Here is a 14,947-nt window from a genome sequence, read left to right as displayed (position 1 = left end):
TCTCCACCCATTAAGCATCTGTGGGGTGCGCGCATCAGGGTAGAGCCCAGTGCGGAGAAACAGCAGCAGAGTGCGCGTCGCTGTGACCAACCGGCTCCGGTAACAGTTACCGGACCGCAGACTCAGAAAGTTGACTTTAATATTGTTTCATCCAGCAGAATCTGTCACAGTTTCAGGTAAGTGGCTGTCTAGATTTTTTTCATACTAAAACGCTCTATTTATTAAACATTAACAAAATCTGCGCAGTTTTTTTTACAGAGTTTGTGCCGGAGGCTCGAACTTATTACGGGAACTGACATTTTAACTAGGCTATATGTTCACTGTAGTAAATTTGTTTCATATAAAAACGTTTGTTTTATATCGTTGGCTCTATGCATGTATAATTGTCATTGTTGTATATGTGTAAATAATCATAACATAAAGACAAAACTTTCAGAGCTAATATAAACATCAAACGCGTCCTGTCATAGTTGAATGGAGATCTCATTGCTGTAACAGTGTAATAAACAGTACGTAAATCTGTCAATGATGTCCTTGATTCTCCATCGACCCCAATACATTTGGCATAGATTAATTCCATGCATTGGCAGCCACTATCATTTATCTTCTGTGTCAGTCAGTCACAGACAGCCCCGCATTGCAGGACCTTGCGCGCTCAGAAACATGCTCAACGCGATAGCAATTGTCTTTTTTTGAACAGTCGGAAAAAGCGTGCGTGTGAGTGCGTGTTTGTTTTTCGGAAAGGTCAGGATGTTCAGTGTTTCCTCTCCGGTCCCCCTGACGTCAGCGGCTGTCATTGAAAACATGCACACCGCTCGCATTAGCTGAATGAAATTACCGGAATGCACGCGATAGCCACCTGCTTGTTAGCCGCCGCTCTTTCCTTTTGGTACCGCGGCGAGCTTCTGACAGCTCTCCGTTATTTCATTTCAGACTCGAGCCTCGGCGGGAACATGCCGGAACCCGAGGGAACTCGTCGGTCACCGCAAGGTGTCCCCTACACCGACCTGCCGCACATCGTCAATGCCGACAGACTGCACTTGTTCTGCCGTTACTGGGAGCCCGACAGTCAGCCGAAGTAAGTGCGAGACGGGACATTTACAGTATGCGCAATAGATACACAAACATCGGGTCAGGCCTCCTGGGACAACGCGGTCTGTTCTTTTGTTACAGCCTCCGGGAGAGCGTAGGTCTGATAAGCATAAACAAAAATATTTTCTAACGAAGCTTATTTATAACCTACTTCCAGGAGCGTGCGTTTTCATAGGCTACTAGTTACAAAACAAATACGTGCAATGTTGGTTCACATACCATAAACTTAAATAGTGGGTTGGTCTGTGGTTTTCTGTAGAGGTTCCCCTTTATTAGACTACAAACGGTCAGCACTCTTACATAATCAATATCTTTAGTAAGGAAACAGACAAGTTCATAACTGAAAATATTTTACAGACGGCTGCACTTGCGATAGCTTTATAGTATCATAAAAAACAGTTCACTAGTCCTGAATAAACTCAGCTGAATGAGTGAATGAGAATGAGGCACAGTCTGCATCTTTGTGTTGAATGTGCTCTGGATTCTCCATATAACCACAATACGCACACACATTCTCACAGTACACATCTGTTCTAATATTCCATCGTATATTTGACATGTTTGTTTGAAATGAAAATAGGTAATCTTTTGGATCATGTGGTTTTCTGCTTGTCACGCGCAGCTACATAGCTACACTCACTCAGACATGAGCGTGTATATAAGTTTATGTGTATGTTTATGAAGACTGCATCTCTCTATGCCCATACTGTCACAAAACTGTTGTTTTGCCATCAGCTATTCACCCTGAAGTGGCCCTAGCGTGGCCCATGGGAGCGTGCCGTTACCATAGTTACTACCTCTGAGACTAATTTGATTTGACGTGTTTGTGTGCATGTAAGTATGAGATGAGTATATGGATACCTGTGTGTGCATTCTGTATAAGAGTTCAAGAAGGAACCACGAAACCACAGACAGTGCAGTCCTCAGCTTAAGGCAGTTAAACCACAGTTATTTTTGGTTTGGCATCAGTTAGATCTAACATCTCCCATGGGACAGAATCGGAAAGATTCAGGGCAGCTAACTTGAAAGCTAATGCAGTGCGGAGACATGCTCATGTGCACACAGCAGAGATGTTTATATGAAACTCGCGACGAGGAAAAGCCAGAAGGATCCTCTACTTCTATCACTTTGTAATTCTGTTTATAGTGATTTAACCTGTGTTTGAAGTTATGTGGTGATGTTTACTGGTTGTTTATAACTGGTTGTTAAAAACAGGATGAAGAAGTTTAAAGTAGGTTGGAATTACACAAAAAGCAGCCCATCAAAACTCATCTTAGGGCTGCAGTGAATGGAAATTTCATATTGAAAAACAGTTTAGTAAATAGAGAATTATATCTCCAATACTAAAATATTTTTTACAGTCTTTAACTGAACATACAATCCTGTCAGGTGACGTCAGTGCCAAACCAACCTTTGAAAGTAAATATGAACATAGCAAAGTTGTCTACTGGAAGTTGAACTTCGAGAGAAAAGGAATGGTATGTCAGGCATGAAGAGTTGAAGCTAAAAATATATTTTTTTGTCAGCATATTTACCAGTTTATATAAATATATAACAGATCTGCTCTGCTCATACAGTAGCACAGACATCATCTCACACTGTCTGTTTACAGTCCATGAAACATGCATGTCCATTACTGATGCTGTCATATTAACTGGCCTGTGAGACAGGAAGTGGGTGAAAGTTGAAAAGACCACAGTAGCTCATTGTATGACCCCTGTAATGATTGACGGATCGCTCAATAGATGATCTGGGTGCTGAACCCATGAAAAGTGGCACGCATCCATACACAGTCTCATGGCTAAATTAGGTCATACTGGTCTGTGTGTTTTATGACATTTAAATGGATATTTATATAGCTGGCTGTTCAATGTCAAACAAAACACATACTCAGAGACGCACAATATGACATTTTCTATGCATCTCTGCTCTGTCCTTGATACTTAGCTTTGTACTTTTATTTCTTAGATCAATTCTGTAATTCCGAAAACACGCCAGCAAACATGCACAGTAGTCTCTGTCTGCTTTGCTCTCTCCATTCCCAGAGTTCAAAGACTAAAGCTGTTTGATCCGAAGACGATCGTAACCACACATACATTTCATTTCACACACATCTTGTTACCGTTAACAGGTCGATTGAGTTCTGGTAATGCATTTAGTCTGCGAAAGAGAGAGGGAGAGAATGAGGAAAGGAAAACAGATAAACAGACCAAAAATAATTTTCTCACATGTTGAAAAGTCATGTGACTTTCTTTCTTATGCATGCATCAGAATGAGACGTTGAGTCTCATTTCACTTTCATTATACGGAAATAAGCGTCGACAACATTCTTGAGTGAACTTTTTGGGTGAACTATCCCTTTGAAGGATTATACACACTGTCAGTCCTCTGACTATGTGCAGCTTTTATACATTTACAAAGAGCCTTTTTGTCACTGATGGAGGGCAGCATGGAGGTCACCAAATTGGCACAAGTTTGGACCCAATGAAACCAATTCTCTTTCTGTTTCCTTTTCTGTCTCTGGATTTCAGTTTGTATGCTACTAAAGAGTGTAACATGTCATTCTGGTATGAGTGTGTTAGAATTTATTGGTGTATTTGTGAGTAACATGCTTCTCTGCATCAGGGCTCTGGTGTTTGTTGCTCATGGAGTAGGAGAACATTGTGGGAGATATGCCGACATTGCTCACAGTCTCACCCAACATGGCATACTGGTGTTCTCCCACGACCATGGTGAGTGACAAGCAGGGATGGATTACCTACTGGGCCAATGGCCATTGCGCTGGGGCCCTTGATTACTACGAGCCCGGGGGGGTAGGGGGGGGTGGTGGTGCGGCGTATTCAAGGTTGCACCATCCAGTTTGGTATCGAAAACCCAACAATCAATGAAAACAAATGTCTATTTATGTTTAATACATGGGTACTATAGCCTATACAAGCGCTCTTAGACAAGGCTCTTCCTCTATGAGGGCTCCCTGGCACATTTGAAGAAGGGAAAGAATTTACAGAAAATGTAACATGAAGAATATAGAAAAAAGCAAGTGCTATGTGTACAGAATGTTAAAGACATTTTTGTGGCAGTGCCATGGTAACAAATGATTCATACAGAGAAACACCAATCTGTCTTGTGATTAGCAGTTGGGGTTGTGTGATTTGACTGTCTGGAGTCTTACTGTGAGTAATTGGCTCCGCTGAAATACATCAAACAGAAACCATTACGCAACCACTCTCTCTCTCTCTCTCTCTCTTTATTAATTTTTTTTTGTTAGTAATGAAATGTTAAAATTATGTGGGGTTTTAAAAAGTTTTTCATTTGACCTAATGTAGTGGATGTGTAAATAAGGTTTTTAAAGGTGTGTAAAAACTCAATGTTTGACCAAAAACAGTTATTGAAAAGAGCTTGTCAACTTTGACAGCATAGAGTGTTTTTTCATTTCCTGAAAAGTGGCAGTTTTGGAAATGCAGGCTTTCAGTCTGACAGCAACGATTTGTTTGAAGAGTTTGGTTCCAAAATGAGATAACTCCGTTTTTAAAATTGTTCGAAAATCATGTTGTTTTTATTGTGGATTCCAATTAATATCAATCAAACTGCAGTTGGTTTGTTTTGATTTAAGCCATAATAACTTAAAAAATTACAGCTAACTATTACTACAGCTAAAATTACAGCTAACACAATAAAAACATGATGATTTTTGAAAATGTTTAAAGAGTACATTCCTCGAGATCATAAAAAATACATTTCATGAAGTGTTTAATTTTGCCGTGTTTGAATGTAAGCAATCTGCCAAGTTGTAAATCCGAAGGTGAACGAATAACAAAGTTATTAGCTTATAAAAAAGGTAATCGACTCTGAATCACGCGAACAAGCCATGACCTGTCCGAATCTTTAACCACAATGTACCTACGTCACTAGAAAAATCCCCGCCTACTGACTGCGAAAACTTAACTCTCTCCTCCCCAAACACTGTACTAGCTCGTTCGTGACGTGTGCATCATGTCTAAGAGAAGCTGTGTTCTATGTAGTGAAACTAAGTCAGTCTTATTTTCACTACCAAAGGAAGAACTTCTGAGGAAAAAATGGTTACTATTTATTTTTCAAACGACACCAAAGGAGTATAAACCGAACGTTTTACTTTGCGCGCGTCATTTTACCGAAGATTGCTTCATCAATCTTGGCGCCTTTACTGCAGGATACATTAAACGTCTTTCCTTAAAAGATGTTGCAATACCAACTTTATTTGGACCTGTAAGCTCCACCGAATCACAACCTGTAAGTGTGACTCTTTATTTTTGTCTTTACTTAAAATTAAATTTTACGAAGAACGAATCATTTGAGAGTCAGTCAAGAAGTAAGGTAATAAAAACTGCTTATTATTACGAAATAATAGTATTTTTACATCATGTATGTACATAAACTTGTTGTCGGACACTCCATAAACCAAAATAAGCCCTTAAAAATATTGAGGAATGTACTCTTTAAAAACAGTTATCTCATTTTGGAACCAAACTCTTCATTTGTTCCTTCATTCATTTTGTGTTAATTACTTGATTAAATTCATGTCACTTGTACATTCAAATTTCATGAGCTCTTGTTTGTAGGGTGCTGGCATGGTGCTGTGAGTGGCAGGCCTTTTTAGCTGTTCTCTTTTTTGTGTAAAGCAGAATTGCAGAGTATTGGATGATGGGAAATATTTGTTCTTAGTGTTTTTCTCTCTTTCTCTCTCTCTCAGTTGGTCATGGTCAGAGTGAAGGTGAAAGAATGAATATTAATAACTTCCAGACTTACATCAGAGATTCCCTTCAGCACATCGACATTATGAAGGGGCGGTACCCCAACCTGCCAGTCTTCATCATTGGCCACTCAATGGTATGATACATTTTAATCAGTGCCCTCACTTTTTGCCATAAGTAAAGAGATGACACAACACAATCTCACAGCAAAAACAAAACTATTTCACAATGTGGCTAATTTTGGCTAATTCGTATGAATTCGTACATTCGGAAAATAATCTCATTCGTACATTTTAGTACGATTTGCTTTCGCACCAGTGATCCAGTGGGTTTCAGTATTGCTTTTTTCTAGTAACCATACGTTTTTGTACGATTCACAATGTACGAATTCATACAAATAAGCCACCTCATAAAATAGTTACAAATTCCTGCAAGATCAGGTTGCTCTCTCCCTTTCGGTTTGAGTTTCATTGTTGTATTTTAACATTTGCAATGTAATAGCTGTTGAAACTTAACAGAAAACAATGACATTGCAACAAAAAATTGAAATGAATCATATAATCACTGAAGAAATATATAAAATTTGCACAAGTAGTTCTTGTTTTTTTTGTGACTCACATCAGGCAAGTTGACTTATATTTCTATTTTTTGGAACAATTTGTTTGCCGCTCCTGTCTGTTTTGTTGTCTTTTGTCATTAGTAAAAAAAATAATGATATGTGGACATGTCATCTATATAACATTTACATGTTTCCTATGTTAATATTGACATTCTTTCTGAGAAAAAGACACCTCAAGAGTAATGTTATAATGCTTACAGCACAAGTAAATTGCTTGGACTTTCATACTAACAAGTATTCAAAGCCAACCAAAATTGTTGATAAAATGGAATTTATTCTATGTTGTTTTAATCTGTCAGTGATTCATAGGGTGGAGCCCCCAGGAAAACTTGTTCGTATCCAATGTTCAGTGTGTGTGCTCGACTGAATATAAACAAATTGACAGATGGAAGCTATTCACTTTTTACTCAAGAGCTATTAATAAAACAGGCCAGATGCATACTTACAAAGCAAAAAAGATGTTCTAACCATATATACTTGTGATGTATATCTGAGCTGTGTCTTGTGATGGTGATGTTTCTGAGATATTTATATGATATAAATGTATGTGTGTGTCCAGGGAAAATTCAGAGTACCTAGTCTTTTCACACACTAGCAGAGTGTCTTTCTAAATAATGAGATGTCTTTCTGAATTCTCTCTCTCTCTCTCTCTTTGTCTGTCTGAACTAGTTTCTTATGTAATGTTAGGCTGTTTATATAATCCCAGTCATAGGTCTTCAGTAAATTACCATAACATTGCCGTCTGCGGTCCCTATAGAACAGATGGAGTGTGTGTATACTGTATTTGAGATGACAGACTTGTGTATTTCGGCCACTTACCTTAAATGCACCCTGTAATGACTTGACACTTGAAAGGAAAGCCGAAAAATGAAAAATGTCAAATGTGTGTCTGAACCTTTTCTCTCAGTTACTCCCGGGGATGCAAAAATTAAAATTAAAAAGCAGTTGCCTTATGAAAGCAAAACAGAACACCCCTTTTTGAACCTTTGAGTGTTTGTATTTGGTTCTGTGTCTCTAGACTGCGTTTGTATATCCAGATTAAATGTGATTGTGTGTACCTTAAAACGACCCTTTATTTGGAGTCTTTTAGAAATGTGGTGGGAACTGTCCTTTAATCTCTCCACCTCTGTTGAATCCCAGTCTCTGCTCATGAATATTCATAAAGAGTTTCATAATAGAACAGAAAAACACCATGGGAACAGGGCAGAAAATGCTTCCCCAAATTTACCCGCGTGAGGTAAATGTTTGTTATTAAAATGATAGTATAGGGAAAATGAATTCCAAGTTGCATATAATTTATTAAGAATCCATGCTAATTTTTCATTTTGTTCTACAAATATTCAATTAAAATTTTTTAAATATTGTATTAAAAGAGAGTAAGGGGTCTATGACGTGTGTACCTCACTGTTAACCTGTTTATATATTTGTCATTACAGGGAGGAGCCATTTCTATTCTGACTGTCTGTGAGAGACCACAGGACTTTGCAGGTGTGGTTCTTATAGCCCCCATGGTTCAAATGAACGCAGAGTCTGCTACACCCTTCAAGGTAAAAAGACTTACACTTACCACTAAACACAATCCGGTGACTTTCTTTCCTGTTGTTGGTTTCTAATTGCCTTCTAAGAGCTCTCGATTGAAGCAGTTGACGCTGTCAGCTTGATCTGCTGCCCCCTGCTGTTTAACCTAATCAATTAACAATAGCTTTCAAATAACAGCTGTCGAAAGCAGTCCTCACCATCACAGCTGCAGTGCTGTCCTTTTATGTGTTCTATCATTATCTGCATTTCTCATTGGAGATTAATTCAAGCGTATGTTTTCTGAAATGTATAAAATCAGTGCTTGAAAGTATTGAAATTTTACAGTGTCCCTAAAATGTATCCAGCCATTTAAGCTGTGTTTCCATGTAAGTGACATCTATGAACAAAAATGCTAGACATTTTCAAGAACTATGTTCCCATTAATTTCTTATTTTGACTTTTAACCAACTGCCCTTCAGGTGATTTTAATGGATTTATGTCCCCTTGAGTGGTAATACAACCATGTAGTTTTATAACATCATCATGTTTCACTTGTGTTTGACAAGCAGAAATAGTCTAATAACTAACAAACTTGTTCTTGAAAGATGTCTTGTTTGGCCATTGTACTTGGGCTACATTTTAGGAGCGTCTTATTTTTCCAAATACATTTTGGGGCTACTGTGTTATGCAAATATAAAGATTGTGAAAGGAAACACTGTTTAAGTGAATGTTATCTGTCAGTTATTTGTGGTTGTTAATGAAAACATTGCTTTTGAGAAAACAAGTTTAATTTTTAGACATTTTTAGTTTTTAGAACATCTACCTTTCAGTCTAGGCCCTCAGCATATGATGTGAACAGTTGCTGTTTCATCATTTATTATTCTAAAAAAAAAAAGTTTTAAAATTAAAATTAATTAAAATGTCATTAATAGGGATGTAACATTATTATCAATTTCATGGTATCGCAATAGCAAATTTGTCTCAATATTATCGTGGTCACACAATTGTATGAAATGATAGGTCTTCTGGGCCTTTAACATATGAGAATGTTAAACAATATAATAGATATTACCTCTGTCAAGGTCCAGCTGGTGCAGAGTTTTAAGTCATTTGATCTGTCTCATGATACTATACCTCAAAGCAACAGTTATGATTAAAGGATAAGGATAAAAGAGGACAGGATAAGACATGGTTAATTTGTACATTATTGCAATGTTCAATAATGGTTTATTAAGCACTTATGGCACTTTTTCCAAGACTTCATTTGTCTTTTTAAATATCCCAATAAATATTATACCGCAGCCATTACACCGAGGTATTATCGTACCGTGAGATTTTGATATTGTTACATCCATTGTCACTAATGCTTTTAGGTGTTTGGTTCGCTGTTGAAAATTAAAAATGTGTGTTGCTGGAATGTTTGCAGGTTTTTATGGCTAAAGTTTTAAACCGATTAGCTCCCAAGCTTTCTCTCGGCACTATTGACGCAAGATTGATTTCACGGGATCCCAAACAGGTAGAATTTGTGCAAAAGGTCTTCTGTAGAAATATGCCATGTAAGTGTGTGTGCATGTAAAGCATATTTCACACTGAGAATATGTTTGTATAGGGTTAAGTAGATAATCCACTAGAGATGTTTGTAATGTTTACTGATTAAAGAGTATTTACACTGTAAACCTACTCTTTCAAAGTAAAGCATGCAGTATGATAGTATATGATGATTTTTTTAAGTGATTGACTTTGTTATTTTCACAAAAACACATGTGCCTCTAATACAGTCTGATATCATTTTAAAATTCCTTTTTAGCCATTTATAATGTTTGTGCAAACTAAGAAGCTGTTACCTTGAACTATAATCTTGAACATTAGGTGAACACCCAATGTGTGAATTTTTTCCTGTTCTGTTCTGTAGGTGGAGGCATATGACACAGATGAACTAAATCATCACGGAGGGCTGTGTGTCTCACTTGGAATGCAGTTGATGAATGCGGCCGCTCGCATTGAGAAAGAACTGTCCAACATCACATGGCCCTTCTTTATTATGCATGGCGATGCTGACAAGCTTTGTGACATCAGAGGTTCTCATCTAATGTATAATGAGGCCAAGAGCACAGATAAAAAAATGAAGGTGAATCATGCACACTCATAGAAATTTGCCCCTGAAAAATAATATGTACAGCGTCTACGTGTATTTTACGTATGTCATAAAATTCTCACTTACACGCTTGCTTAATTTCAGGGGCATTTTACCACTTTGAGTATTCTTTTGTACTTTGTTCCAAACGGATTGATTAAAATGAATTCAAATTCATGGTAAATAATAACATATACATACAATTAGCTGTGAACGATGCACAAGATATTATAACGTTTAACAAAGAGGTTTAATAACAAATTTATATTGCACCTCATCTAATAGGCTAACATTGCATGAAACATAATAACATTAAATAAAACATTAAATAAAAAAATCAATATGGAGCATATTTGCCCACAACATATTTGGGTCAACATTCCACCCTTGAATAGCTGAGCAGTTGTTCAACAGCTAAGCAGTTTTTGTACTTAATCAAAATATTTTTTTGTATTTTTTACATTTTGTATTGACCCCTTCCTATAGACACCTTTTGAGCCGACGTCACGATTACTTCACGGCATTAGCTGGAGGGAAAACTGGAGGCGGCCAATACAAATCAGCACAGAGTCGGATACATAAGGAGTTTAAAATATCATCTTGCTGTGTTTTTGAGTGTCAGAATCGATAGAGTGAAGGCTCTAATCTGACATTCTAAGGGACGATTCACATTTCGCATCTTTTGTGCGTGCAAGTTCGTTAGTTTAAATGTAGACACGTGGCAGCCGTGCCAAATAGGGAGCGACGCGGAACATTTTTGTAGGCGCGTCGGCGCCACATCGAGATGGAAATTCGGTTGTTAAGTGGTGACGTAAGGAATACCGTTTCCGGATCCAAGCGTCTATTCATTTCAAGCGGGCTACAGCTTAAACAGTGTTAATGAGAACTGTTTACTCATATCGCATATTTACGCTGAGCATTTATTAACTCACAGTATACAGGCTTATGGAATCTCCGACATCAATATTTGAATACATTATGAAAAATTAATCACTGACTGGCCATGTGGGATTTGGTTAAGAAGATAAAGGTTAGGATCGTGGTTTTCTGATAGTTTTACAGCTCGCCATGAGCATATATTAGCATTTTTTGGACCCGGAAACTGTATATGACCTTCCATATAAGGTGGTGCGTGACGTCAGACTATTAACTAAACATATATTAGCATTTTTTGTTGTTTGCTTACAGCATCTTATTGAGCGTTTGGACCCAGAAACGGTATATGACCTTCCATATAAGGTGGTGCGTGACATCAGACTAAACAACCGAATAGTTTCCACACGGTTTTAGACACGAAATGTGAATCGGGGCTAACACATACCAGCTGCCATTGCCAGAAAAAACGACGACAGTTGTAGTTAAACACAATAAAATTAGCGGACTTCACAGAAACGATCATCAAAGATGCTTGCATTTACAGTGCACACATTATATCACCTAATAAACTATTGTCTTTTGTTGGTATGGGTAATAGTTTGGGTATGTGTCTGAAAACAGTGAAATGTATCCCCACCTAATCAGGATCTGAGTTAAGTTAATTTTCACGTAACGTTAACCTTTTTTTAGCGCATATACAAGCTAACTTTGTTAGCTGTACAACTAGCAGTTAGCCAACCACCGGAGATTAAACATAAAGAAAGCTGTTTGTTGTCGCTGTTTCTACAGCATTCATAAGGGTATTAGTAGAAACCCGGGTGAGGGAACAGTGAGAAGGCTCATGTTATGTGTCAGGTGTGTGTGTTCAAGCTGCATTTGCTAACGTTTGCCACTGTTAGTAGTACTAAATATGTATTCTCTCTCAGTTTGGCTTGACTATACACGCTTGGCTTCTTTCTCTATGTGGTATGTGTGGATGTCAGACCCCTTAACTGGAGGTAACGTAATCCTGACAGTTCGTCCATCTATTGAGTGAGCGTGTACAGGTCGGCCAATCTGGTTCCTTCCGTTAAAGTTTACTTTTTCAACAACAGTCACAGTACCGGGCTGTAACTGACCTTACATATTCAAATTAAATCGTATTCTCTTCAGTCATTGTCAAAAAACAAGCTATCAAAACGTGCTCGCTAGCGTGAGTAAAGCGGCCAGGGGAATCTTTCTGCCTCCACCTATGCTCCGCCCACGAAAATGCGTCACAATGTTTCCTAACAAAAAAGGGTTCTATACTTAGAGATATGTTTGCATACCTCTCTCAGTGTACATGCTAACCCACAGATCTGTATTTGTGTGTGATAAACAGGTATATGAAGGAGCTTACCATGCCCTACATCATGACTTACCCGACACAGCTGAATCTGTCTTAAAGGAGGTGAGCACATGGATTCTGGAGAGAGTCCCTACCCCTAATGGGTTTTAGCTGTCAATCCCAAAATGCACAATTGCCCATATCTAATTCGTACTGACAAAGGATGTCTGACTGCACTACATGCCAACAAAACTACACTCATTATGATTAATCTAAGAGAAGAGGTCAATGTGAACTTTGACCCTAAAGTTCTTTAATATGGCACTGTAAATGTTTTGTAAAAAATGTTTTAAGACTGTAACCCATACTTCAAAGGTATTAGCATGGTAGGGCATGATTCATATGTTACCGTAGCAATTATAATGAGGGATATAATGAACCCTGTTGCCACGGTAATAGAACACAGCTGCAATTTGCTCTGTTATGTCCAGTCCCTGCTTATTAGAGATGCAGTGCTGCCCCTGCTGGACAACAGCGACATTGCGCTTTGCTTTGAGCTCAGTTACCAAGCAACTCCAACTCGAATATATATTGCCTTGCATTGGCAGAAAAACAAATTGAACCTAAAGAGATGGTAATCTGTGGAAAGATTCAAAATGTCTGCCAAGCAACTTTGACACTGCATAGAGATTAAACAGACTATCTATAGAAGCATATAGAAACACAGGAGAGAATGAAAAGTTTGTTTTACAAATTCCTTAAGGTTTGACTGTTTTAAAGAGACTGTTCCATTTCTTTGGGTAAACAAATATAAATATAAAAGCTGTTTATAGCTGATTCTTTCTTGGGCTGTAATATCCCATTCCTTTATTTTTACCAGTGTTGGTTTTGTTGACTATGTTACTTAGTAAAAATATGGTTACTGTTAAAATGACGGTATGTTCACAATTGCTTTTGTGACCTCAGGGTTATAGAGAGATCAGCTAGGGTGCTCGTGGGGTTTGTAGCTCTAAATAAATATTCAGTTGTTAAAGTCAGTTTTCCACATCATCTAAACATTTAATGCGCCTCACTCAAAAGAACTGTTCTGATTCAGACAAGGGGGTGGGGGGGTTTGTTACAGAGATTTGCTTCTAAGCTGTAGAGGCATTTTTATCAATGAATGTGAATCAATAAAGGTTTTTTTATTCCTGACCGTGGCACATTTTTAATACAAGAAACACAAAAAAATTATTGTTGAATTTTTATAAATTGTCATTGAGCCATGCAGTTAAGATCTGTTTGAAATAACTCTGCTATCTGTGATATGTGTGCAGAACTGATATGGCCGGCACATAACTATACAGCGTGAAAAAATATGTAGAGAGAAGTGATATAGTTTGGATGTTTGTTTCACATGTCAAACATGTTCTGCTGTGTCTCACTTACATTAAAAATGGATCTCATCTCACATGTACATGTCAAATATGCTGTCGTTTGGTTGTATAAAACATGAATCAAGACGTGGAGAGCATTTATAGAACAAAGCAGCTAAATCTTTAATAGGAATGATTTTTTTGTGACTGATTGTTTTTCTAACTGTTGTAAAAATCTTCCTAAAGTGGAAGTGCTAGGGGCACTGTGATTGGATTCTCAAAGTAAATTACATTGCGCAATAATGCATTATTGCATATGAATTCATGTAAGAACAACTCTCCTACAGTTCTAGCACACAAGACTATATTAAGAAGGTTTTTGAATTCCTAATATTTAAATGCTGTAATATATTAAATATGGAAATCAATAATATGACTGATATAACTGTCTGATTTAACTGGATTATTGTACTTATTTTATGAATGCTATGAATGTTTAATATTATGAAATAAATTCTAAATGGTAAATGATGAATTATTTTGCATTCTTAATTCTTCACGCTTGATCCCTTTACAGTGAAGTTCATCTTGTTTTTGAGAAATGCCTTCTGTTTTGTCACGAATATTTTTAACTTTTTACACTTTCAAGTTGTTTATTACTTTATTACTTGATTTCTCTCAGCCCACTAATGTGTCATAATAGGGGTTTGTTGTTATTATCTCAGAGAGTTATGATTCAGTTATTCAAGCTAAAGCATCAAAAATACATATGTGAAATCCCTCCTACAGTAGCAGAATGATTGTGCCTCCAATTTACTGGGCTTCTATAAATATGTGTCAATGGGTTTTGCCTGGAAAAACAGCATATATTCTCCAGTGAAAATTCACTATGTTGATTTCTATAGTAACCAGAAAAAACTAAAATATACTCAAATTAGCTCTAAAGACTCACACATCCATTATTCCAGTGGGTTGATTTCCCATGATGCACCTCTGTCCCAGTTTCTCTAAGGAAAAGAGGCTTTGACTATTTTTGACTGTCTTTAGCCTGATGGGTAGGTAGTCCAGTAAATGCCATTTATATAGCTCATGTAAGCCCAACAAATCACTACACAGCATATCCTTTTAATGTAATAATAAAGGATGTGACAAACCAGTCAATGTGTGAGATTTTGTATGAATGGTTTAAACTTAAGTGGTCCAGGATAATGGCCAGCTGACGGTTTTATTTTTTTTAAGGTTTTGCTTGAAGTAAGAGATACTATGTCCATCCCTCAGCATTTAATTCGTAAAATTAATGGAAATCCCACTGTCACA

At 37.4% G+C, this 14,947-nt stretch overlaps 1 protein-coding gene across 2 annotated transcripts; it reads left to right on the top strand.

Annotated features, from left to right (window-relative positions):
- The first annotated feature begins 2 nt into the window (after positions 1–2).
- On the top strand, positions 3–13,469 carry mgll (monoglyceride lipase). 2 transcript variants are annotated; one of them, XM_057356329.1, is made up of 8 exons: positions 5–176; positions 934–1,078; positions 3,718–3,824; positions 5,822–5,958; positions 7,878–7,988; positions 9,386–9,475; positions 9,872–10,087; positions 12,330–13,469. In XM_057356329.1, the coding sequence occupies exons 2-8, from the start codon at positions 954–956 to the stop codon at positions 12,444–12,446; spliced, it is 903 nt and encodes a 300-aa protein (XP_057212312.1). In that variant the 5' UTR covers positions 5–176; positions 934–953; the 3' UTR covers positions 12,447–13,469. The 2 variants fall into 2 exon arrangements, with proteins under 2 accessions (XP_057212313.1, XP_057212312.1); XM_057356330.1 differs by lacking the exon at positions 3,718–3,824 and having other exon boundaries at positions 3–176.
- The last annotated feature ends 1,478 nt before the right edge of the window (positions 13,470–14,947 follow it).

Source organism: Triplophysa rosa, linkage group LG17 (genome assembly GCF_024868665.1).
Source record: "Triplophysa rosa linkage group LG17, Trosa_1v2, whole genome shotgun sequence".
NCBI classification, from domain to species: Eukaryota; Metazoa; Chordata; class Actinopteri; order Cypriniformes; family Nemacheilidae; genus Triplophysa; species Triplophysa rosa.
This window is presented reverse-complemented; position numbering and strand designations above follow the sequence as displayed.